At 37.3% G+C, this 25,055-nt stretch overlaps 2 protein-coding genes and 1 long non-coding RNA gene across 3 annotated transcripts; 2 read left to right on the top strand and 1 right to left on the bottom strand.

Moving 5' to 3' along the window:
- Window positions 7,004-10,826, top strand: LOC18780261 (protein TRAUCO). The gene is made up of 2 exons (XM_020562015.1): window positions 7,004-8,369; window positions 10,282-10,826. The coding sequence occupies exons 1-2, from the start codon at window positions 7,325-7,327 to the stop codon at window positions 10,545-10,547; spliced, it is 1,311 nt and encodes a 436-aa protein (XP_020417604.1). The 5' UTR covers window positions 7,004-7,324; the 3' UTR covers window positions 10,548-10,826.
- LOC109948561 lies at window positions 11,416-14,267 on the top strand. Its single transcript, XR_002271203.1, has 3 exons — window positions 11,416-11,725; window positions 11,935-14,091; window positions 14,183-14,267. It is a non-coding gene; the product is annotated as an uncharacterized LOC109948561 (long non-coding RNA).
- On the bottom strand, window positions 14,105-24,849 carry LOC18779027 (ABC transporter G family member 12). Its single transcript, XM_007211326.2, has 9 exons — window positions 24,318-24,849; window positions 17,232-17,311; window positions 16,587-17,048; window positions 16,310-16,426; window positions 15,983-16,114; window positions 15,584-15,868; window positions 15,219-15,491; window positions 15,011-15,118; window positions 14,105-14,687 (listed from the first exon to the last, which is right to left on the bottom strand). The coding sequence occupies exons 1-9, from the start codon at window positions 24,664-24,666 to the stop codon at window positions 14,334-14,336; spliced, it is 2,160 nt and encodes a 719-aa protein (XP_007211388.2). The 5' UTR covers window positions 24,667-24,849; the 3' UTR covers window positions 14,105-14,333.

Genomic DNA, 25,055 nt, shown 5'->3' on the forward strand with positions numbered 1-25,055 from the left:
GATAGGTAGATGTTGCTGTCGCGATGTATTGAAATGGAGGAGAAAGGAATGTTCTGGTGGATGTGGTGGTTTCGGGGGACATGGTGGTCGTATTGGTGGTGGAGGTGGAGGTGGAGGTGGAGGAGGTGGTGGTGGGGGATAAGGAGGAGGATGTGATGGTGGTGGTGATGGTGCCAGTGGTTGTGGTTGTGGAGGTAGTAATGTGGTGGTGCAAGTGATGGAGTTGGATGTGGAAGTGGAGGTGGTGTCATTTTTAAAAGGCTTTTTATCACAAAACGTCCCTGACGTTTGCGAAATTATCAGATTGCATCCTTAAGGTTTTTTTGTATCACTTATGGTCCCTAACGTTATTATGGGTGCTCTTAAATGGTCCCTCCGTTAAAAAAACTGTTAAGTCCCTATTTTATGAGGGATATAATCGTCAAATCAATCCATTTTGACCTCTTCAATGCCTTAGACCCATTTGCCACCAATTTAGAACCATGTCCCTCCATTTTTTGTTGGAATTAGCGGGCAACTAAGCTGCAATTCATTTTCACATGGAATTGGCGGGCAACTAAAGCATTGAAAATGGAAAGGAACAAATTGGACTATAAACAACACACGTTGAACAAATTGAATAAACTAAACTATCAACCACTATGAACAAATTGAACCAACTGCATGCATCAAAAATTACTTCCATATATAAAAAATCACATTCAATTACATCATCAACCACATTCAGTTCCATCACATTAACCCCTACATGACTTCCATCAAAAATCACTTCCATACATACAAAAATCCTAGACCACTTCCATCAAAAACCACTTTCAGTTCCATCACTTTAACCCCTAGAAAGCTTCCATCAAAAAATAATATCATACATCAAAAACCTTAGACCACTTCCAATTACAGTTCCATAAAACAACATCTCAAACTCTCGATGGCCTTCCTTTCTTTGCTGGAGACTTTAATTTCCTTCTTTGGACAGCTTGCTGGGATGAAGAATTGTGTGCAATAGGAGGTTGTGATGCCACTTGAGGTGCTGGAGAGGGTTGTGAAAACCTGACAACTGCTAGAGAAGGTTGTGAAATACTTGTTCCTGCTGGAGCATTAGAGTTTGACCTTGATTGCTGCATTTTCCTCCCTCCTCTTGCCACCTAGACAACAATTAAAGTCAAACTATAATACAATAATTAGAACCATTTTAATCACAATACAATGATTTTGTAAAACCTTAAGTTTTGGTTTCCTTTGTCTAGGTTTAGGGACCACTTGGGCACTTGGAGGCTGCAAAGCATATGAAGAATTTTGTAATTAATCAATAAGAAAATGAAAAATATAATTCCTTGAAGTAAGAATATAATATACCTGTTGACTTGTTAATTTGCCACATGTTTTCTTATTATGGCCAGCTTGGCCACATTTGCTGCAACTAAATTTGTCATGAACCCACTTAGATAGTTTGTTTCCTTTGGTTGCAGCTAGTGGATCACCTTGCTCCCTAGCCCTTTTCTTTCTTGGCCTCCCAGTTTGCTTCTTAAATAGAGGAGGCAACAATGGGTGAGGACCAGTGCTTAGCCACTGATCCATACTAGGCATTGGAGAAATAATAGGGTTATAGCACTTAAGATAAGCTTCCCTTTTGTAGCACTCATCTAAATATGAGTAAGGGTCATGCTTCCTTCTAAGAATGCAACTGATCGCATGTGGACATGGGAGCCCACAAAGATCCCATCTCCTACATGAGCATGTTTTTATTGCAAGATCTACTGCAAATTGCCCCCCATGCATATTTGTGACTTGATACTTCATATCCCCAGACAAAGTAGGAAAACAATAACCAGCCTCCAGCTTGTTCTTCTCCATAATTTGTTCAATCCTTGGACCAACATGCCTTTTCCACTTCCAAGCTACAACCCACCTGTTTGCCATCCTCACCATGAGATTTGTCCTTATACCCTCAAGCATTGACAGAATTGGCTTGTCCCTTGCCTTTAATATTGAAGAATTGAAAGCCTCACAAAGATTATTCAGCAAAATATCACACTTATACTGGGTTCTAAAGTGTGATCTACTCCAATGAACTGCAGACTTTGGGTGCAACCACTTCCAAGCAACTTCACTCTCTTGCTTCATCCTCTCCATATGGCATTGCCACCAAGGGATTGTTGTTGCCCTAGCTGCATCCCACATAATTTGTTTTAATGTCAGGCCACTATGTGAAGTCTTGAAATTGTTGTAAAAATGACGGACACAATGCCTATGTTCTGCATTGGGAAGTAAATCACCAAGGCCAAGTCCTAAACCCTTTTGTTTATCTGAAATGAAAGCATAACCATGTCCATTTTCAATGGCTAAGTCCGCAATCAGATTTCTTATAAACCACTCCCATGTCTCTTTATTCTCTATCTCTACAACAGCGTAAGTAAGCGGGAACATTCCATTGTTCCCATCGATCCCCACTGCTGCCAATAACTGACCAGGATGTGGTCCCTTAATGAAACACCCATCCATACCAATTACGGGCCTACAACCTTGTAAAAATCCAGTCTTGCATGCTTCCAAACAAATATACAGCCTATGAAACCTTCTTTGATCACCATCCATCTCAGTTTTAAGCAAAACTGTGCTTCTTGGATTTGCACTCTTCAATTCCTCACAATAATCGTGCAGCTTGTGGAATTGCTCAACAAAACTACCTTTGTTTAACTTCGTTGCCTTCAGCTTAGCTCTATATATTTGTTGCATACTCGGCTCCAAGCCAAAATCTCTCTGAATTGCAGCTGTAAATCCATTAACTGACCAATCCGGATCAGCCCTTAACTGATTTGCATATCTTTGAGCAAAAAAAGTAGAATTCAGCCAATAATTTCTCTGATCCCTTGAACAATCATGCTCCAAATTCAAGGTTTTGATGACCATTGTTGGTGAGTCATCAATTCTCAAAGCAAATATCACAAAAGGGCAGCCCACCTCACATGCAACCCTTACTCTTTGTTTGTCATCCTTTTTAAACCATATGTTCTTCCCTACCATGCAAGTATAGCGTTGGACGGCCTCTTTAAATACTGTTTTGTTGGCAAAGTGCATGCCAATATCAAAGGCTGGATTTTTTAGCGTAGTTTCTCTCCTCCATTGTCTGAAGTTTGGAACATTTATTTTCCTCCTATTGCTGGTGACTTCACCATTCTCATCACACTCGTCATCACTGTCTTGTTTGCTATGAAGATCTTCTGAATTCTGGACATCATCTGAAATCTCCCCTGCATAACCCATTTCTTCAGGCTCTTCTTCAATTGGATTGTCAATGCACTCCTCAAACATTGTATCATCAATCTCCACCTCTTCTGCATCTGTATCTTGCTCATAGTCACTATCTATGAACTCTGTATCATCTTCTTCGTCACTCTCTTCATTTTCACTAGCATTCCCAGCTCTTTCCCTTTCTTCCTGCATATTAACTTCTCCATTTTTTGTACCATTCCCAGCTTGTCCCTCATTTTGCCCTTCATATTCCCCTTTCTGACCTTCAGCTTCTTTGTAGGTGCCACTTGCTGTTTCACTTAGTAAATCCCCATGCTGACCTTGCCATGACAACTCATAAAGTGCCACATCAAATGAAACAACATATAGATGGATAATTTTGCTGTTAGGCCTTTCTGCAACCATCTGCAACACATTTTCATCATTACCTATTAATTTGTAATCCTTATCACGAGGCAACTTGTAGTAAAAACATATGTTCTCCCCAGTATAACCTATTTCTTTTGCAATCCTAACTAGCTCAATCCACGATAATTTATCTCCATCTATATTGTCAAGAAACACAACCTCCCCTCCACAATATTCATCCCCTTTTTCGACAGCTACTTGCATCAGTGTACCTCCATAGTGAATCTCAAGAGTAAGCTTGTCAGGATCTGCCAGAACAAACACTTAATTAATCCTAAGAATTGAAGTCTGTTTTTTTTCCTTCATTACCTATTTCAAAGCTTTTCTATAATAAATACATATACCAACCGCATGAAAACAAACCATATATGACAAACCACAACCACACACTGACAACAGCCAAAGTACCAAAGCAACAAAACAATAAACAACCCCCCATATTTGAATATGACATAAACTAGTCAAATATGGACCACACCCAAAGCATAAAGCCATAGGTTAAAGCATAAAAATCCTCATAAGAACCAAATAGTCAAATACGACTCAAACTAGTCAAATATGAACACTTTGCTTTTTCATTCTTCAAAAGATTCTTACCTTTATACGTTGGAGCCTTTCCTCCTTTTCGATAGGTTTCATTTGCCTCATCCATCTTCTCTCAATCGCTTTTACAGATGAACTTTACCGCCCAATTTCCCAGAAATAAGGGTAGAAATAGGTCTGATGATGTTGACGATGACCTCGAGGAAACATATTTGAAGCGTGAGAGGGAAAAGGGATCTGACGATTTTATCCCTCATAAATTTGGGGATTTAACCATTTTTTTAACGGAGGGACCATTTAAGAGCACTCATATTAACGTTAGGGACCACGAGTGATACAAAAAAACCTTAAAGATGCAATCTGATAGTTTTGCAAACGTCAGAGACGTTTTGTGATAAAAAGCCTTTTTAAAAATGAATAATGATATTTTGGGAATTAAAAAAATTCATTAAAGGTTCATCTCTGCTTCTTTTGAAAGCAACTTTGAAAAGCAACTCAGAGCCTACTTTTAAAAGCTGCTGTCAAAAGGCCACTGCTTTTAAAATAATTTGGATATTTTATTTTTTCCAAACACTTTAAATTGCTTAACTTTAAAGTGAAGCAGATTTTTAGCAAAAAAAAGCAATCCCAAACGGAGCCTTAGTATGTGATCACTTTGAATTATACATTATTTGGTACGATTTTTATTAACGTATGCGAGTATGTTGGAATTTTTATGAGATATTACAATTATATGAAAAAAAATCTTGGCAAAAACAATTGAAAAACAAATCTTGTCATATGAATCTTACCAAAAAAAAATTCATGTCATTTAAATTTCAATTTCCACTTAAATTATCAAAAATTTTTTTAAAAAAATAGTCTGATCCGATGTTGTTCGGAACATCATCAAACACAGTATAACTTAGTCAAACTATTTATCCAGAGCAACACCAAATGCCTTATAATATTATGGATAAACATTCAGGGCTCGTTTGGTACACAGGACTGTCTTGGCATGGACTATGTTTAGGGACTGGTTTGGCTTGGCTTGGCTTGGTCTAAGTTGGATAACACTTATCCTGCGTTTGGTGTATGCTTGGACTAGGACTAGAATTTTTTTTATTTTTTCAAAAATATCTATATGTATATATACATACATATAATATATATATATGTATATACAGTCCCCTTCTATTGAGGGATCCCTCAAATAATTTTATTTGAGGGACGCCCTTTAGGGTACCCTACAATTCTTTTCCCAATAATCCAAACCATCTATTTTTTAGGTATTCATTCATAGATCATCCTTACAAAAAATTAGACAAATCGAAAACTGTTTCGACATCCAATTGTGTCTTACAAAATCAATGAACACGGTGCTTTAAGAAAAGTACTAAAATTTCAATAACTCAATTGAGTGGTCACATGATATCGGATTCAAGTGATTTTTTGTAGAGATGATCTTTGAATGAGTATCTACAAAATAGACGGTTTGGATTAGTGAAATACAATCCGGAGTGGGGCCTACAAGGGGTGTCCCTCAAATAAGCTTATTTGAGGGATCCCTCAATGGAAGCTCTCTGTATATATATATACATACATATAATATATATATATATGTATATATACATGTATATAAGTATATTATAATAATATTATATATTTTAAATAATATAAACGTACATATATATAAGTGTATGTAGGTGTATATATGTATATTATAATATACATGGGTATAATACATATACATATATTTATATATATGTATGTATAATATAATATATAATATATATGGGTATGTTATAATAATAATAATATATATATGTATATACGTGTATATATGTATATTATATATGTATGTATATATACATATACATTACATATATTATAAAATACATATGTATATATAATATATGTATAATATATGTATATATATTATACATATATTATAATATACATATATATACGTATATACATGTATATAATATATGTGTATATAGGTGTATCTATATATTATAATATATACATGGGTATAATACATATACATATATATGTATATTATAATAGATAATATATATGGGTATGTTATAATAATAATATACATGTATATATGTATATTATAATATATATACATATAGTATAAATATATAATGTATATGTGTATATACGTGTGTATATGTATATTATAATACATACATGGGTATAATATATATACACATATATGTATATATACTTATATATATTACATATATACATGTATGCTATTATTATAATATTAATATGTATGTGTATATGAGTATATTATAATAATAATATACGTGTATATATCTCCCTCAATAAAAGGGGACTGTATGTATATATGTGTTTATATATATACATGTATATGTGTATATACATGTATATATATACATTATAGTATATGTGTATGTAATAATAATAATAATAATAATAATAATAATAATATATGTTATTAGTATTACAATATAATATATGCATCTTATACATTGGTGAACATAGGACTAGCTAATCCTCCCTTTCTACATGGGTTTAGTAGTCCCCTCCTAATGAGGTATTTTTGGTGGGCCTGGTATTAGCAATCCCATCTAAGACTAGAATTAAATGAAACAAACATGGTACTAAATTTAGTCCAAGCCAGTCCAAGCCAAGCTTGTGTACCAAACGACCCCTCAGTATTCTTTGAAATAGATTAATACTATCCAACATAAATTAATCAGTACAATCTGACATACCAAACCAACCCTCATCGTAGAATTTTGCCAGCAAGATTCGTCAACAGTTTGTAGCCCAAACGTAATTCATCTAGCAGTGCTCCTCAAGCCCAGGCGTCTCTTCTTTAGGGCTAAAATTCATAGCCCAACCAATCCCATATTTGCCTTTGAGACATTACAAAAACTACTCTCCAAATCCCAGATGAAACTCTCTCTCTAGTCAAGTTGAACTCCCCGTAAAGAGAAACTCAAGAAACCTGCGTTATCGACAGAACCCACTTCAACCCACTCTTTCTTCACCATTTCAAATTTTCCACCTCCAAATCACATTTGAACCCTTTTGAAACCCTGTTTTAATAAAATCCAATATCTCTCTCTCTCTCTCTCTCTCTCTCTCTCTTCCCCAAGCCATGGACAATCTCCAAGGCTACAGAGACGAAGACGACGAAGAAGACGAAGAATCGAAACCCACCACCACCGCCACCGCCACAATCACAACAACCGAACAACCCATTAAACCAAGCGAAGCCATTGACCCAAGCGAACCCACCACCGACGAGCCCGACGCCGACCCCGTTAACCCACAATCCAACGACCTGCAAAACGGCAACAAAACCGAAACTGAAGCCTCCGAAGACCTCTCCGAGTCCTTGAAATCCCAAGAAAACGACAACGACAATGAAAACGACAACGACGACGAAGACCCACCTCCCAAGAAGCAGAAGCAGCTCTCTTCCCTCACGATCCAGCTCTCTTCAGACCAAGATCAAACCCCATTGCCCCAACCCAGCTCCAACGGAGTCGCCCTCCCGGCCCCAACCGCCCCGAATTCCAAGAAATCGAAGAAGAAGAACAACAATGTATGGGTCACCAAGTCGACCCGAAAGGGGAAAAAGAAGAGCAAGGCCAATAACAACAACAACCACAATGCCCCTGCAGACGACACCGTTTTGATCACTCCGGTGACGCGGTTCCCGGATAAAACCGACGACACCCCGGACATGACAATCTGCCTTTCCAAGGTCTACAAGGCAGAAAAAGTCGAGGTGAGTGAGGACAGAATGAGTGCTGGCAGTACAAAAGGGTATAGAATGGTTAGGGCCACTAGGGGAGTTGTTGAAGGTGCTTGGTATTTTGAAATAAAGGTGGTGAATTTGGGAGAGAGTGGGCACACTAGGCTGGGGTGGTCCACTGAGAAAGGGGACTTACAGGCGCCAGTTGGGTATGATGGGAATAGTTTTGGGTATAGGGACATTGATGGGAGTAAGGTGCATAAGGCTTTGAGGGAGAAGTATGGTGAGGAAGGGTATAAGGAAGGTGATGTTATTGGGTTTTATATAAATTTGCCGGATGGGGGGTCGTATGCCCCGAAACCGCCTCACTTAGTTTGGTATAAGGGGCAGCGGTATGCTTGCGCCCCCGACACGAAAGAGGATCCTCCTAAAGTTGTGCCTGGTGAGTGGTTGTTTGGTTTGTGTAATGTTTATGTTTTTCAAGTGTTTAATTTCATTGCTTTCGTGGTTGTAATTGTGTTTGGTGTGAAAATTATTGTAGTTTCATTGTGTTTCTTCAATCTACCTTGCTGTTTCATTTTGTGAATATGGATATGAATATGCTTACACAATTCAACCACTATGGCACTCTTTCTCTGTGAATATGGATATGAAATGCTGGCAGGCATTGTGAATGTGTTAAACTGAACAGCTGTTTGTTTGATAGGAAACAGAATGAAGGTCTTTTTTCTGAGAGGTACAATCAAAGTGGACCAGTAGTCAATAGAAGATAGACCTCACTCAACATAGGATAAAACATTCTTTAACTTAAAGAGAAACCTATTAACATCTATTCAAACAAAAACATAATCAAAACAACTGAAGAGCTATTCAAGCGAGGCTTGTAGAGGCCGAAAGGACAATGCTTTCACTTGAAGTCTTTATTACATCTCTATTTCAGAATGACTTTTCTAGCCATAAACCTGCAATTCTGAATTCTATTAACATCTCATGGGTATCTAAATTCGGGGGAACACATTAGCCAAGAGAATGCACAGCAATTCTGAGTTTGTTTTATTTTGTGAGATAGACTATAAAAGTTTATAGCAAAGGTTGAGAAATGTGATTGTAAAGAAATTCATGAGAGAGAATTTATAGATTCGTGTGCTTGTGAAGAAGAGAGAGAAGCCTCTACATATTGGGAGAAATGATCTTAGTGCCTTTTGGCATCTGGCCAGTCTCCTGAAGGTGATGAAATTATTGCTCATATATCAGTATTTAGCCAAATTAGTTATGAATCTTAATCTCACCCCCCCTTCTTCTCTCCTTCCTTGTTCAAGAAGTCATAGCGTGAGTTAAAAACTAGGTAAGGGGAAAATTTATTAATGAGGAATTTGGATCTTGAATTTCAACAATTGACTCTGCAGATGTGGGGTTGAACTGCAATGCATGAGTCTACCCCCTTTAGAGTTGGGAGTTTTGACTAAGTGGTATTATAGGCTTTGAGAGTCTCCACTACATTAGGATTATTTTAAGTTTATAAGATACTTACAAACCATGCAGGCATTGACTCTTGGGATGTGCAATCCAGTTACAATATAATTAGAATAGTGAAGGACATATTCTACTTGAATGACACAGGATATTAATTTTTGTGTACGACAGGACGTTGAGTTTTTGCATCCAGGCTGCCATAGTCTACCATTTAATGACAATTGAAAAGCTTCAGCTATTATGAAGTTGAAGATATCTGTATTCTGTATTTTCTTTTCCAAGATTAAAACTAGGGAATTTGAGTGGGGTTTTCCTACCCCCATTTCAGAACCACCGCTTATTATCTATCCTGTGTTTATCAACTAAATGCCGGCCTCTATTGTGTGCAAAAAATACAATTGCTTTGTATCTGAGAGCACGGTTGATTAATGGCTTTGATGGTTGAAAAATGCTTCCTTTTCACCAACTTGTTAATTAATTTTTTTTCTCGAGATTAGAAGTACAGATTTTTGATAGGGTGTTTCCAACCAATTCCATTACAAGTCCTACTTATTTTGGTTTATCAACTCATTGGTAGCCCTATATTGTGTGCAATAGTATAATTGCTTTTGGATATAAGCATGCCACATGTACATTTCATTTGGGAGCATCTTTGACTTACTGGGTTTGTCGTAATTCAAAATGCTGCCTCTTCCGTGCTGCCTCTTGCATCATCTTGCTATTTAATTGATGCCTTTTCAGGGTTCTATGAGCATTTTTGAACTTCTGTTCAACTAAAAGAATGCTTATATTCTCATTCTGTAAAGTTAGATTGCTAAGGTATAATAACCTATGTTTTGTTGGAAGGGTAACATTGGAGTGATTATTGATTTGTTGTGCAGGAAGTGAGATATCCTTCTTCAAAAACGGGGTATGCCAAGGAGTTGCTTTTAAGGATCTATATGGTGGCCGTTACTATCCTGCTGCTTCAATGTATACCCTTCCCCATCAACCAAATTGTGTGGTCAAGTTCAACTTTGGTCCTGAATTTGAATTCTTTCCAGAAGACTTTGGTGGACGTCCAGTGCCCCAGCCCATGGTTGAAGTTCCTTATCATGCGTTTGAAAACCGAGTTGAAAATGGAGTCTCCGATGAGAAGAAACAATAGCCAGCAAGCAGTCCAATTCAACCATATTATTAAGTGTTCTGGAGTTGCCTAAAGCCAACAAAAAACAAGAAAAGGAAACCTTCATGGATTTGGGAGAATGATATGAGTTTAACTTCCCTTTGTAATTTGGATTGTGCTAAAAGTATAATTAAAAATGAATTGACAAGCGCTGTATTCTTGACCTTTATCTGACAAGTTCTGATGGAAAATAGAATGATATTGCATGGCCTGATATTGTCCTGATTATTCTGAGTGATAAATATCTCTGTTTCTTTGTGCTTGTGCATTTGTCTCATGTAAGTTCATTATATTTACTGTTATTAAGCTTTAGATTCTTGATACTTTTGCATTGGTTGAATGGATACACTTATTTCCAGATTCTCAAGGACTTAGCTACCTGTTTCAGAATTATGCCTTGTCTATGATTTTTTGTTATTATTTTATTTCTTTGCTTTCTGTTTAGGAATTTTACTTTCTTCCAACTTTAACTTTACTGTTGTAGTACCTAGCATATTTCCTAGAATGCTCCATCTCGGATTTTCTGCTTCTGTTCTGAACTTGGGATTGGTTAGTGCCAGTCACTGATCCTTTTTGGTTGATAAGAGATGGATTCTTGAATGTGCTCATATTTTTCTCTTCTGGTCCTGGGGAGCTAAACTGGAAGTGCATACGTCAATGTGACCTCTCTCTCTCTGTCTCTCTCTCTCTCGCACACACACACACAGACACACTTGCGCTTGCCCGCACACACACACACAGACACACTTGCGCTTGCCCGCACACACACACACACACACACACACACACACACACACACACACACACCCACCTGGACAGACATTCTTTAAAGTCAATTATACCAATTATAAGAAACAATTTGCAACAATTATATACTGCTCAATGCACATAGAGTTGTTGAGCGTTAAGGTAATCAGAACTTATAATGACCTCTTGTCCATCTTTTTTTGTTTTTGGCCATAGCATATTGTGGTGTCTTTTTATTATTGTAGTTTAGATCTTAGCAGGGGTGGTTTCTTTTGTGGCTAACTTATTATCTAATTGGAAATTTCCTCTTGTGACAGGAGGTTCGTATCTCGTTGGCCCATGAGCACTTTGTTAGAATTGGTAGACTTCAACTGTATTGTAGAGGCAACTAAAATGATGGACTAGATCCAAAGGTACACTGAGGGTTATGTCTAGACTAATAGTGATTTGAGAATGACTTGGGACCCTTTTACTTTTCTGTATCTATTGTTAATCTTTTGACCACTCAAAATAGGTTATTGCATAACAGATATTGAACAAATATATAAACTATTGGGGTTTCAATATGATGCCTTATGTAAAAGTAAAAGGGTCACACCTAACATTTTGTTATTGATACTAGGTTGGCATATTTCATGACATTATGTTTGTATTGTGCTTAAATGAAGACATCACGAATAGGAGATTCGAGAAGGCGCAACAATGAAGACAGCCCATGGGGTTACTTGAAGACTCAAGAGCTTAAAAACTAGAGGTAGAGTCGATACATGAGATTTGACTGGCTTCATCTAGTTCTTCAGGTTGTCTAGGTTAGGAGATGAGATCATGCTTTAGTTTCCTGACTTTAGACTTAGACAACCCATGATCAACGTATATCAAGCTATAATGAGGAGTAAGGGACTGGCAAGTATGGCAGGCAGCCCTACTACATTTCTACAAAACTAATTTTGATGGATCACATGATGTGAAGTGGTGGACAAGCTTGGGTCTGGTGATACTCAAGAGGATGGTGATGAGCTTGTGGTGGCCATGGTGTGGAAAATTTCTTGAAATCTTACACCAAAAACTACAGACCTTACAGGTGTAACGTAATATCAGGATTGCGTTTAGCTCTGGATATGGATTCCATTTATCAATTCTTGAAACAGATGTCAAGGAAGTCATGTACATTTGCTACAGAACAGAGAGGAATATTTAGTGGCTAGGTTTTCTGGAATCATATTGATCACGCTTAGCTAAAATTGCTGCCCATTAGATCAAAAGATTTACCCTTTATTTCTCTGAATCTAGGATTTGGGTTGAAGAGCCTCCTTGGCTATCTTCAACTAAATAAACAGGAAGGGAGAATTATTTTAGGTTTTCTCGGTCATTTTCTAAGAATGGTTTGTGACAAGCACATCCTAAGTTTTACGATTGGTGATCCAGTTGCCTTTTAGGTCCTTGTATGCTGCATCTCTATTTGAATTATGTGGCGCTTAAAGTCTGTTTACACCCTGGTAAGTTGATCTTGATTTAAGGGGCTAGTTGGAGAAAAAGCAATGAAGAAGGTGAAGAGCAAAAAGGGGGACAACAGGGGACAACTTATCTCTTGCTACTATCCAATATATATACATATATATATATATATATATATCATTCAGTTTTCTCGATGGGTTCTTGTCTTGCTCAGATCTCTTCTGGGTTACTGTCTCACTCAGATCTCGTCTCTGTTCTTTGCTTGGATCTCTTCTTGGTTCTCACTATCTTGCTGACCAATTTTTTTTCATAAAACTCGTAAGCATGCTTTCAGCTCTATTAACTGAAAGTGGGGAATATTGATATTTACTCTCCAGCTTTAGGGGAGTGTCCTGAGTGTAGGCTGCTAATCAGCGCATTCCCTAAATTAAGAGATCTGATTTCTTATAATTAGAAATTTTCCCAGACACAAATGCATAATCCAATTATGTATTTTATCCAAAAGTATTTTGAATCACCCTGAAGTTTAACTGTGAAGAACATGGTTGGTCTTTAAACTCGAAAGTATGTAGATATTTCTTTTTCTTTTGTAGGCTGATTTGCATACTATTGGAGCATAGAAGGATTATGTTAAACCATATAAGTGCACGGTTGAACCCTTCAAGTCTTGTGTTTTATTGTTGTTCTCATGTTATGCCTTTTCAAAGTTTTGTACATGTATGGTTTACTTAAATTTAGCTTTAATTGATTGTAATTTGTAATCACCATGAAATTCGCTTGATTTTGGAATCATTGTCCCTAGTTTAGTTGATTTTGCCTTGCAAGTTCTGTATATACCTCCAATGGTGATGAACAAAAATCATCCAGTTCTCAAGTAGTCTCCTGGACCACATTTTGAATTTACAGAGTCCTGCAGATCACTCTGTATAGACTGTATGTTCTCACTGGGGACACTGCCTCTCTACTTTCATCATTCATCTCTAATTTGAGATTAACAACTTGGCCCCTTTCATTATTATTGGGTCTTGACGTGTCCTTCGATGGAGATAAATATAATTGTCCAATTCTGAATCTTTACAACATGATCTTTACTGTTTGATGATGTTCTGTGTGCACAGAGGAGAAGCATCTATGCCACTATCAGTGGGGGTTGCCCGGGTGGGTGAGAGACTATTATGATGCCTACTTATCAAAAGCCGTGTTTGCATTTACAGCTAAAGCTTCATACTTCAAATCTATTCATTTGCTAAGTTATCATTTAAATTTTGGAAATTTGTCCATCCTGAGCAGTTCTGAAATGTTAGAAATCTTTAATTGGCACCTTGTAAGTCCCATGCTTCCTCATGTCAAACATTTATTCCATTGAGATTCTGATGATAAAACTTTTACTGCTCTTGTTTTGTTATGCTGCATAGGGCTCAGTGTCCCTAATACTCTCATGCACACAACTAGTCAATCTGCACCATATCAGAGTGCAGAATAATGCAAGGAAATTACATAGTTGATGGAAGCCGTATTTGCAAGATTTGCTGAAAAAAAAACCTCAGGGTGTTTCTGTTGTTGCTTCTACAGTGGAGAGTTGAGGCCCTCTTGAAAAGCCAGAGGGTGGAGAGGTTGGTGCCTCTTGGAAGGAAAAGGAGATTCTTTCCTGAATGAAGGCCGCTTCTTGAGATGCTTCAGAGTATGCTTGGCATAATATGTCCGGAAATAAGGTGAAGCTCTCTCTTTGAGCTTAAGGATGATGAAAAAGATGATTCTGAACGATACAAGAATGGCAACAACAGCAGCCAAGTCCCACCACTTCGAGTGATCCAGATTAATTCCGGCAATAGTTGTAAGGATATAATCGCCTTTCAGCTTTGGGCCATTTGGTTCACGAGAATCAAATTCTCGGCCAACCAATGCGTTCTTGTACTCTCCCTGCATAAGCCAGTATAACAGTGGTAAGTTCAAATTTTTGAAAGTCATTGTACTCGGTTTTGGCTGATATATATGTAGAGTTGTTACCAAAGCTAGCAAAAGTTTACCCTTTTTTTGCAACAATAACAGCTTTGAGAAACTTCTCAAGAACTCCGGTTTGGAATTCTTAGGCACAACCGGTCGTAGCAAGAAAAATTCTTAGCATGGTGCCGATTTCTGCACCCAAATTTTTGACAATTCTTGGGAAGTAACAAAAACTGGTATTCTTGCAAAGAAGGGTAAACTTTTGCTAGTTAAAAACTAAAATATGTTTTGCCTGGTACCTGTAATGCCCATGCACCATAATTTAGGTATGAAATTGGATACCGCCAAACCGGTTTGGGAATGTCAGGAGGCAAGCGGAAAAATCCGGCAGTCATCATCATGATTCCCTAAATAAGCATGGTAGTTAGTGATAAATAGAACCTTAAGTATACTTAGATGAAGATGAATGAGAGAAGCTCGGCAAAAATTATATGCAGTTGTTCTTACTAAGTATCCTGCTCCAACTATTACTCCCATCAAGTAGTTGGGAACAAGAGAAGCTATAATCATCATGGAGCTCTCTACTGCTGCAATGGCACTGAGAAGATCGAGGCACATGAATACGAAACGAGGAAATTGAGAATGAAATTCCACCATGTAGTAAGTTATACTGGCAGTTGCAATCGACATCACAGCCAAGAATGGGAAAGAAGAGAGGAAGTTTGACAAAATGAACACAGCAATCCCATAATGCCCATTGAGCCTTTCTTTATGAAAAACCTGTTATACAAAACTCTGAGTTTCGAATTTCAATCTACTTATTTTAAAATCAGTTATTTTCATGCTCACAAAGACCGAGTAGTGATTTTTACTTTCATTTCTTCAAGGAAGGATGGGAAGCCTCCAATGGACAGGAAAGTCATGAAACCAGAAATGAATCCAGCACAAGCTCCTCTTGCCAAGATTGAATTGAGATCTGTTCCCAGATTGAAGAATATCGTACCAACACAGACAGATAACAGCAGATAGATGATGATTCTTACCCAGTAATACCCCATGTCCCTTGACATATTCAGAAAAGATCTCTTTGTTAACGTTGAGAGTTGCTTCCACCATGTTGCTTGGCTCCCACTCCTTTTTTCTATCATGGGTCCTTCCTGTAAAACAAGTTTTTGACTTTTGTAAATAAAATTTACACAAAATTGATCTTCCCTTAAGTGACAGAAGGTCTCATGTAAAGTTCAAAACCTAAACTATCCTTACATCCTTACCGTGGATGAGATCTCTCGGATCCTAGCCCTCGTCCTTGTTGCATATTCAGAGCTCTTGTACTTCTCAACAAGCATTGCTTTTATCTCTGCTGTTGCTAAATTCATTAAAGGATCTGATGATTTTGGGATGTCCTGTATTTGAAAACAAAGAAGGTATATTGTCAAGTGAATATCAAGGCTTCAAATATTGCAAGATGGTAGATAAAAGAGGAGATTGGACATAAATTTATAAGCCAGAAACATGTTCAGTACAAAAAGATTATCAATTATAATGGAAGAGCAATTAAGCAAAACATATGTACGCGTAGAGTTATACAACTTACGTACACGAATTCTTTGAGAGTCATTCATTGTTACTCTGTCGAAGTCCGAATTGATACAACGAAGAAAGTGATCAGAAGGGTTTCTTCGACTTGGACATGGAACTCCTGCTCTGGCAAAGAACTGTAAAAAATAAATAAAAGAATCAGCACAACTAGCTTCAAACTCTCTCTAAAACTTGGAAACTTTGACACTTTCATATTAGTATACTTGCGCATAAAGCTATGCGTTCCAAAAGAATTTTGCCATTGAATTTATTGTGACATAATTTGAAAAAAAGTACCTCTAGAGCCATATTTGCTTGTCCAGAAAAAATTGTTAAACCACCAGAAAGCAGAACAAGATCATCAAAGAGAGCAAAGACTTCACTGCTGGGCTGATGAATGGAGGAGATTACAGTTCTGCCATCAAGAGCAATATATCTGAGAGTTTGAACAACAAAGAAAGCTGAGGCACTGTCAAGGCCACTTGTAGGCTCATCCAAAAACAACAGCTTGGGCTTTGTAAGAATTTCAAGGGCAATGCTCAGTCTCTTCTTCTCCCCACCACTTATGCCTCTCAAATGCCAATTTCCAATTAGCCTGTCAGCACAATCTTGCAGACCCATTTCTGTAATTGTTGCATCCACAATGCCATTTACCTCTTCTTTGGTCAAAATAGTTGGAAGCCTCAAATGAGCTGAGTAAGTTATGGTTTCTTTTACTGTTAGGGTTCCCAATAGTGTATTCTCTTGGGTCACATAAGCCTGAAATTTTACATTGAGGGGTGGTAAAAAATTTAATTCATATTAAATGTGCACACTAATATATTGCTAGAAACTGACATTATGTGTACAATATTAAAAACACTTTTTTTTTTGGGGGGGGGGGGGGGGGGGGGGGGGGCGGCGGGTGTGGGGGTGCCCTTGCAAGAATATGGAAGTACTTACAGCAACACCATAATCCAGTCTCCTCTTCTTTCCATTCACGAGTACATTTCCAGTCATGACAACATTTGTTGAAAGTCTACCTGTCAAGTTGCAAAAATTCAAGTTTTATAAACTATAAAATTTAAACATTAGCAAGACATTTTGGATTTTTTAAAAAAAAAAACAAAAACAATAGTGAGACATTACCAATGCAGAAATTTTTCTTTTCTTTTTTTTTTTTTTTTTTTTTTGGGGCAACTACCATTATAGATTTTAACCCTAAATCCTAATTCCACATAGAATTTAATCTCTGCTATTTTTTCTACATGCTAAAAATGCAACCTTAAATTTAGCATCTCCAAGATGCTCTTATGGCATGTTTTCTAAAATATGAAACCTAATATGAGAATATTTGTTTGTGGGAATTTTATGTGTATTCTTCTCCTTGTAGGAGGTCATATTTGTAATGCAAAGGAGCTTTAATGGGCAAGTAAATAATAAATTCATATTTCTATTTATAGTAGGAAATTAGGAATTAAAGTAAATAAATTACAATTATAATAGGAATTCTTTGTGTGAAAGGAAAGTAAGTCAATGGTCCACAAGTCACGCCAACACCCCCTTCACGTTGGTGCATAAATGTCGTCAATGCCCAACTGATCCAATGAATTGTGGAATGCTTTACTGGAAATCACCTTTGTCAAAATATCTGCCAATTGATCCTTCGACTTCATGAAAAAAAACTGAATCACTTTAGCTTCGAGCTTCTGTTTGATATAGTGTCGATCTACCTCAACATGTTTGGTGCGATCATGTTGAATTGGATTATGGACAATAGCAATTGCAGCCTTATTGTCACAAAAGAGATTCATTACAGATGTAGGTCTATACCTAAGTTCAGTAAGCAACCTCTTTAACCAAATGAGTTCGCAAATTCCTTTGGTCATATCTTTGAACTCGGCTTTTGCACTGGATAAGGCGGTCACCTTCTGTTTCTTGCTCCTCCATGTAACCAAATTACTTCCCACGAATGTGAAGTAACCAGATGTGGATTTGTTATTTGTTATACTTCCTGCCCAATCTACATCTGTGTAACCATCAATATTTAGATGACCATGGTTTGAGAACTTAAGTCCTTTTTCAGGTGCAGACTTCAAATATCTAAGTATTCGAAGAACTGCATTCATGTGGTCTTCACTTGGAGAATGCATAAATTGACTGACGACGCTCACCGCATAAGCAAATATCAGGCCGAGTATAAGACAAGTAGATCAATCTTCCCACTAACCTTTGATATCTTTCTTTGTTAGTTGGAACTTGATCCGGGTATTTTCCAAGATGATGATTATGAACAATAGGAGTGTCTACAAGTTTGCAATCTAGCATTCCTGTGTCTGTCAACAAATCCAAGACATATTTTCTTTGAAAGAGAAATATGCCTTGTTGTGATCGGGCCACTTCAATCCCCAAGAAATATTTGAGTCTACCTAGATTCTTCATCTCAAATTCAGTAGCCAAATAGTCTCGTAGCTGAGATATTTCATGTTTATCATTCCCAGTAATAATCATGTCGTCAACATAAATTATTAAAGCTGTTACCTTCTCTTTCTGATGTTTCAAGAATAAAGTATGATCTGAGTTACTCTGTTGGAAACCATTGTTCATCATTACCATGGTGAACCGCCTAAACCATGCAGGTGATGATTGTTTCAGTCCATACCACACCTTTCATAATTTGCATACTGTTCTAGTCTGAGTAGTATTATATCCAGGAGGAATGTCCATATACATCTCTTCTATGTGTTCTCCATGTAGGGAAGCATTCTTTACATCAAACTGGTGTAGTGGCCAGTCCAAATTAGCTGCAAGGGACATTAAGACCCTGACTGTGTATACCCTTTCGCCACAAGTCTTGCTTTGTATCGCTCGATAGATCAACCAGTGTTGTGTTTTATGGTAAACACCCATCTACATCCGACAGTCTTTTTTCTTGTGGTAAAGTTTCCAGTGTCAAAGTCTGATTCTTCTCAAGAGCTTTCATCTCTTCCTTTATAGCTTAAACCCACTTAGGATCTTCCAATGCTTCAGCAACCTTGGTTGGGATATGAATAGTAGATAACTGATGCACAAAGGCCTTGAGAGGTTTAGATAGTTTCTCAATGGATACATGATTCGCAATTGGATACTTTGATGTCTTGCCAATATCAGGTGAATAACGATTTGGTGGCTTCCCACGATTTTTCCTGAAAGGTAATTGGTGACCAATAGATTTATCCTCTAAATTCACAAGTGTAGTAAGAGTAGTTACCTCAAGGATATTCTCAGGAGATTGGTTCGTTGGTGCTATTGAGTTAGAAGAGGGGTCTTCATCTCGTTGTTCTGTATTATCTGTAGGTGTGGGACTCGGATTAGAAACATCTTCACTGGGGTCAGGCGGGTCAGACAATTGATTACTGTGAATGGGGAATTGATCACTTTTAAGCAGAGATCAATCTCGTGCTCCAAACTTGGGATGATCGATCGTTTCTGTATAGAGGTGAATTTCTTTGTTTTTCAAGTTGCTCCAATTCTGTTTTTCACTTCGTATCTTCCCCTGAAGCGTAGAATTGGATGATGGATCATGAAAGAACATCTCAGATTCCAAAAAGGTCACATCCAAAGTGACATAAGTACGTCGGGTAGGAGGGTGATAACAGTGGTAGTCTTTCTGATGAGTGGCAGAATCCATAAATACACAACGAAGCGCATAAGGATCAAGTTTGCTACGTTGATTTTTGTAGAGATGAACGAAGGCCACATATCCAAAGATTCGGGGTGTGAGTACCAAAACAGAGGGCAGGGACCCGTGTTCCACAAGCACTTGTAAGAGAGTTTTAAAGGTCAATACACTAGAAGGCATGCGGTTGATCAGGTGAACTGCGGTGACAATAGCATCATCCTAGTGATGGCGATGAACATGAGAGCCAATCAGAAGTGCTCAGGCGTTTTCAAGAAGATGTTGATTCTTTCGTTCAACAACACCATTTTGTTGTGGTGTTTGAGGACAAGTCGTCTCATGGATAATTCCATGTTGTTGAAAGTAAGCCTGAAAGTCGTGATTGACAAATTCTCCACCATTGTCTGAGCGAAGAATCTGTATTTGAGCATTGAACTGAGTTTTCATCTGTTTGTGGAAGAACTGAAAAAGGGAAAACACTTTGTTTTTATTCTTCAACAAATAAAGCCATGTCATCCGTGTACAATCATCTACGAATGTAACAAACCACCAAATGCCAGAAGGAGCACTGATAAGTGAATGTCCCTCAAACATCAGAGTGAATTAACTTAAACGGAGTAGTACACTTGTTCGTACTCAATGGATAAGGCACATGGTAACTCTTGGCCAAAATACAAGTGTTAATGTGAAGTCAGAGTCTTTGAAACCTGAGAATAAATATGGTATAAGATGCTTCATATAACTAAAAGACGGATGTCCCAATCGACGTTGCCATAACCAGATTTGCTTTTGTTTGCTATCAAAGAGATGTGTCACACTGTTAGGCATGCCGGGACTGAAGTCATCTACATAATATAGCCCCCTATCTTAGTACCACGAGCAAGAATCTCCTTAGTGTGAATATCCTGAAGCAAACAAAAACTTGGGTAAATCAGTACACAACAATTCAATTGTTTAGTAAGCTGACTAACGGACATCAATTTATTGGATAAAGATGGAACAAGTAAAGTATTAGACAGTGAGAGAAAGGATGAGAGTGCAACAGTGCCAGCCCCTGTCATAGGATAAGTAACTCCATTGGTGTTAGCAATAAAAGTTCCCCAAGGTTGTGTATTATTCAGAAAATCATCTCGATCAAACGTCATATGATCAGTTGCACTAGAATCAATTATCCAGCTCGTAGAATCACTCTTATCCGAAGTGTGGAATCCATAACCAGTACTATTACTGATCGTATCGCGTTGTGTTCGATCTTTGAGAGTAGCCCACCATTCGGGGGTAGCCATGTAAGTTAAAACAAGGCTCACTAGTGTGTCTTAGATCACCACAATATGTGCAATCTCGTCCATGTATCGGGGTCGTTAGTCTAGAAGTCATAATCTGTGCAGCTGAAGATGCATAGGATATAGGTTTGGTAGGAATCCGGATCGGGATCTGAGCTTGAGTCGGGGTCAGGTTCGTCATCAGAGTAGTCAAAATAGGATCCTAATTCAGGATCGGGTTCAGGGTCATCAAAATAGGTTCTTGATTTAGGATCGGGTTTGGGGTCAAAATCTGAATCTGTAGGAGTTGAGCCACCTAGGCACCCAACTCGGCTATGGTTGGCTGAGAAAGAGAGTAGGAGTTGGTGGTGCTACCTCTATGAGGGTTGAAAAAATCATCAACCCCCATAGTGACGGCGGGGTTTGAAACTAGAGTCAGCAATTCCAAGATTGCCGCTCTGATACCATGCTAAAATATGAAACCTAATATGAATATTTGTTTGTGGGAATTTTCTATGTATTTTCTTCTTGTAGGAGGTCATATTTAATACAAAAGAACTTTAATTGGCAAGTAAATAATAAATTCCTATTTTTATTTAGAGTAGAAAATCAGGAATTAAAGTAAATCAATTACAATTATAATAGGAATTCTTTGTGTGAAAGGAAAGTAAGTCAATGTTCCACAAGTCACGCCAACAATGTTTACTAATTCGTAATTGGATTAGGAGGAATTGAATTGAGGATAAATTGAATTGAATTGAGGAGGAGTTGGATTGAGGAGAATTAGATTCCAGATTCCTATTGAAGTTGTTTACACCATATGGATTGAAGAGAGTTAGATTCCGAATTCCTATTGAAGTTGTTTACTAAACCATATGGAATTGAGGTAGGAGTAGTGCTAATTACTAAAATGTCCTCATTGTTGGGTTAAAGTAGATGACAAATTTGGAACTTTTAAAATTGTGTGAGGAAATAATGGATAAAAAGATGAATTCCTAATAGGTTAGTTCTCCAGGAATTAAAATATCACCTCTCACTCGAGAATTGAATTCCTCCAAAATTAGTATGTGCCTCACTTACTTTTTAGTTCCTTGATGTGAAGTAACACAGGAATCCTTCATAATTGGAATTCAATTTCTGATTCGAATTCCAATTCTTGATTAGTAAACACACTATTAGCGTTTATATGTAATTAGGCTTGGGGTATGGACATCCCACCTCCTTACCTAGAAGAGTAGTTGAGGCTTTGTGGGAGTTCAAGAAATATTCAACTATGGAAATGACTTTTTTAGCTGTGTCATTCATTGCATCTGCACCAAAGAAATAAGGTCCTGAACAGTGAAGACAAGACTTAAAAACTATCATGTGGGTGCCCCCAAAGTTTCTGAGTGGTCCTGTCCTGTATGCCTAGTGCATGAATAATGGAACGGCCAACTTTAGATCTTTCATGCTCCACTTATACATCTCTCAACACCAGTAAATTTTTTTTAGTAGTAAAATAGTTCAGTTAAAATTACATGTGTTTAAGAATAAAAACTAGTCATCAAATTTGAATACATTGAACTCAATCGATTTATCATTCTACACTATCATGTGACACGAACATTCGTAACAAAATTTTCTCCACAATGTGTTCATTTGAAACAAGATGATAATAATGCAAACAGATTGCTGTCTCTTTCTTTGGCTTTAAAATGTTATCAATGCAACAGACAGGCAGAACGTGCACTTTATGTCAAGCAGAGAATTAATAGTGCACATAGTCTGTGCTCTCGGGTTTTAAATGCCAATCCTATGTTAAATGGTCATCGGTCATTATTTAACAACCAACCTCCCCAATTTACTAACCCATAACAAACTCCATTTATCCATATTTGGTATATTAGGAGAAAAACTTATCTATATCAGAAATACCATTGTGGCGCTATTCCGAGCCAATCACTTATTATCATGTGTTTGAACTTTCCGACATGACAATGCAACTTTCTGACATGACAATGTGTGGTAGGCTTGGAATATCATGTCATCCCCATTATATGTAAGTTCTTCTCGTATATTAGCCCATGAACTACTATATGCTATCTAAAAATATTAACATAAATAAAAAATAAAGGCACTATCACATAAGTTGATATTAAAATTTTGTAAACTGAAAATTGGTGCACTGTAGATAAAATAAAAATCATGTGACAGAAGAGGGCTTGTTTGGTATCCAACTTGGATCCAATTTTATAACCTCAAAAATAGATTTGAAGTCCAAAGCTATAAAATTCCGTTTAGTAGGTCCATTTTTAAAAATTCAAACCTAAGAAAAACTAAAAAACATTCCCATTATTAAAAACAAAAAAGGTGAGGTTTTATAGTTTTTTTTTCTCTCTCTCTCTCTCTCCTCCCTCTCTCCAGGTGCTCTCTCTCGTATATTTCTCTCTCTCTCTCTCTCTCTCTCTCTTCCTCCTCCCTCTCCTTTTCTTTTGTTAATTTCAATTTTGGAATCTAGGGTTTCTAATTTTTTGATTTTAGTTTCAATTTTTTTAGATCTTAAAAATAGTTTGGAGTTCAATGCCAAACAAGTTTTTAGATCTTAAAATACTATTTGAAAACTCATGTTTTTAAAAAGAATTATAGTTTTTGAATTTACTTTCTTGAGTAAGATACCAAACAGGGCATAGCCTTCATCTGTTCGTGCAAGAAAACCTTCTTAAGAGGCAAAACATTTTACCAAGAAAACTCATTTAACTCTTAATGGGGGCTAATTTGAATTCTCAACCTTGATTATTAAGTAAGATACCAAACAGGGCATAGCCTTCATATGCTCGTGCAAGAAAACCTTCTTAAGAGGCAAAACATTTTACCAAGAAAACTCATTTAACTCTTAATGGGAGCTAATTTGAATTCTCAACCTTGATTATTACATATACACATGCACAGCTCAAACTATATATATCTACTTCTTCTGCTAAATGATAAGATCATAACTTTGCAAATGAATCAAGAAGACAACTATTTCTTAAACCAATTAGAACCCAGAAGTGTTGAATTTTTTTTCTTTTTCTTTTGAAACTGATCAACTTGTTCATGTGATTGAAACATATAAATATATAGTAACCCAAACAAAAATGAAACACAAACCTGCCAAAGAATCAAGAAGGGTTGATTTGCCAGAGCCAGAAGGACCCATAATAGCCATGATCCTACCAGGCTCAGCAAACCCGCTCAGTCCATCAAGCAGTCTTCTGCTGTGCCCATTCCCAAAGTTTGGAAGCACAACACTCAGATCTTCCCACACCAAATACATGCCAAGACGATGAAGATGACCAATAATATCTTCTCTTCCACCAGCTGATAAATTCTTCTCTGAATCCACGCAAACACCATTCTTATGCTCTTCTATCTCCATAGCTAGCAAATATCCAATTCCAAATTTTCTTTGATATAAACAGAACGGCAGAGAAAGGAAAGAAGGCGGTCTAGCTAGCATATATAGCTAAGGTGACTGGCCGGAGTGATATAAAAAGGCGGTCGCTACATGAATTTATTTGTTCCTGGTGTAAAATATTCCGTATGGGAGTGAATAAATTTGCCAACAAATTGCAGAAAATGTAGAGAGAGAAACATGCAAGGTGGTCCTATGCCTTTGAAGTTTTGGTCGATTGACACCTCCTTTTGGAACTGGTGAGAGAGCTACTATCGTAAGTATGTAGTAAGTGTGCTCACCAAACTACCATTAATACTATCATAAGAGATGTCCACGACCCATGAGAGTGAAGAAAGTTGTAATAAGACGTTTAAAAAAAAAAAAAGGTTCTTGTATTGTGAGATGTACATCCACCTCTTGGAACCTTAGTCTAGAAGAAGACAAATTGAGTG

The sequence above is a fragment of the Prunus persica genome, chromosome G4 (assembly GCF_000346465.2).
Source record: "Prunus persica cultivar Lovell chromosome G4, Prunus_persica_NCBIv2, whole genome shotgun sequence".
Lineage (NCBI taxonomy): Eukaryota > Viridiplantae > Streptophyta > Magnoliopsida > Rosales > Rosaceae > Prunus > Prunus persica.

Coding starts and splice junctions, on each gene's coding strand:
- LOC18780261 (XM_020562015.1), top strand. CDS start 7,325: ATGGACAATCTCCAAGGCTACAGAGACGAAGACGACGAAGAAGACGAA. Junction 8,370..10,281: donor TCCTCCTAAAGTTGTGCCTG/GTGAGTGGTTGT, acceptor TTTGTTGTGCAG/GAAGTGAGATATCCTTCTTC.
- LOC18779027 (XM_007211326.2), bottom strand. CDS start 24,666: ATGCTAGCTAGACCGCCTTCTTTCCTTTCTCTGCCGTTCTGTTTATAT. Junction 16,427..16,586: donor AAGCAAATATGGCTCTAGAG/GTACTTTTTTTC, acceptor TATTTTTTACAG/TTCTTTGCCAGAGCAGGAGT. Junction 15,119..15,218: donor TAGTTGGAGCAGGATACTTA/GTAAGAACAACT, acceptor ATGCTTATTTAG/GGAATCATGATGATGACTGC.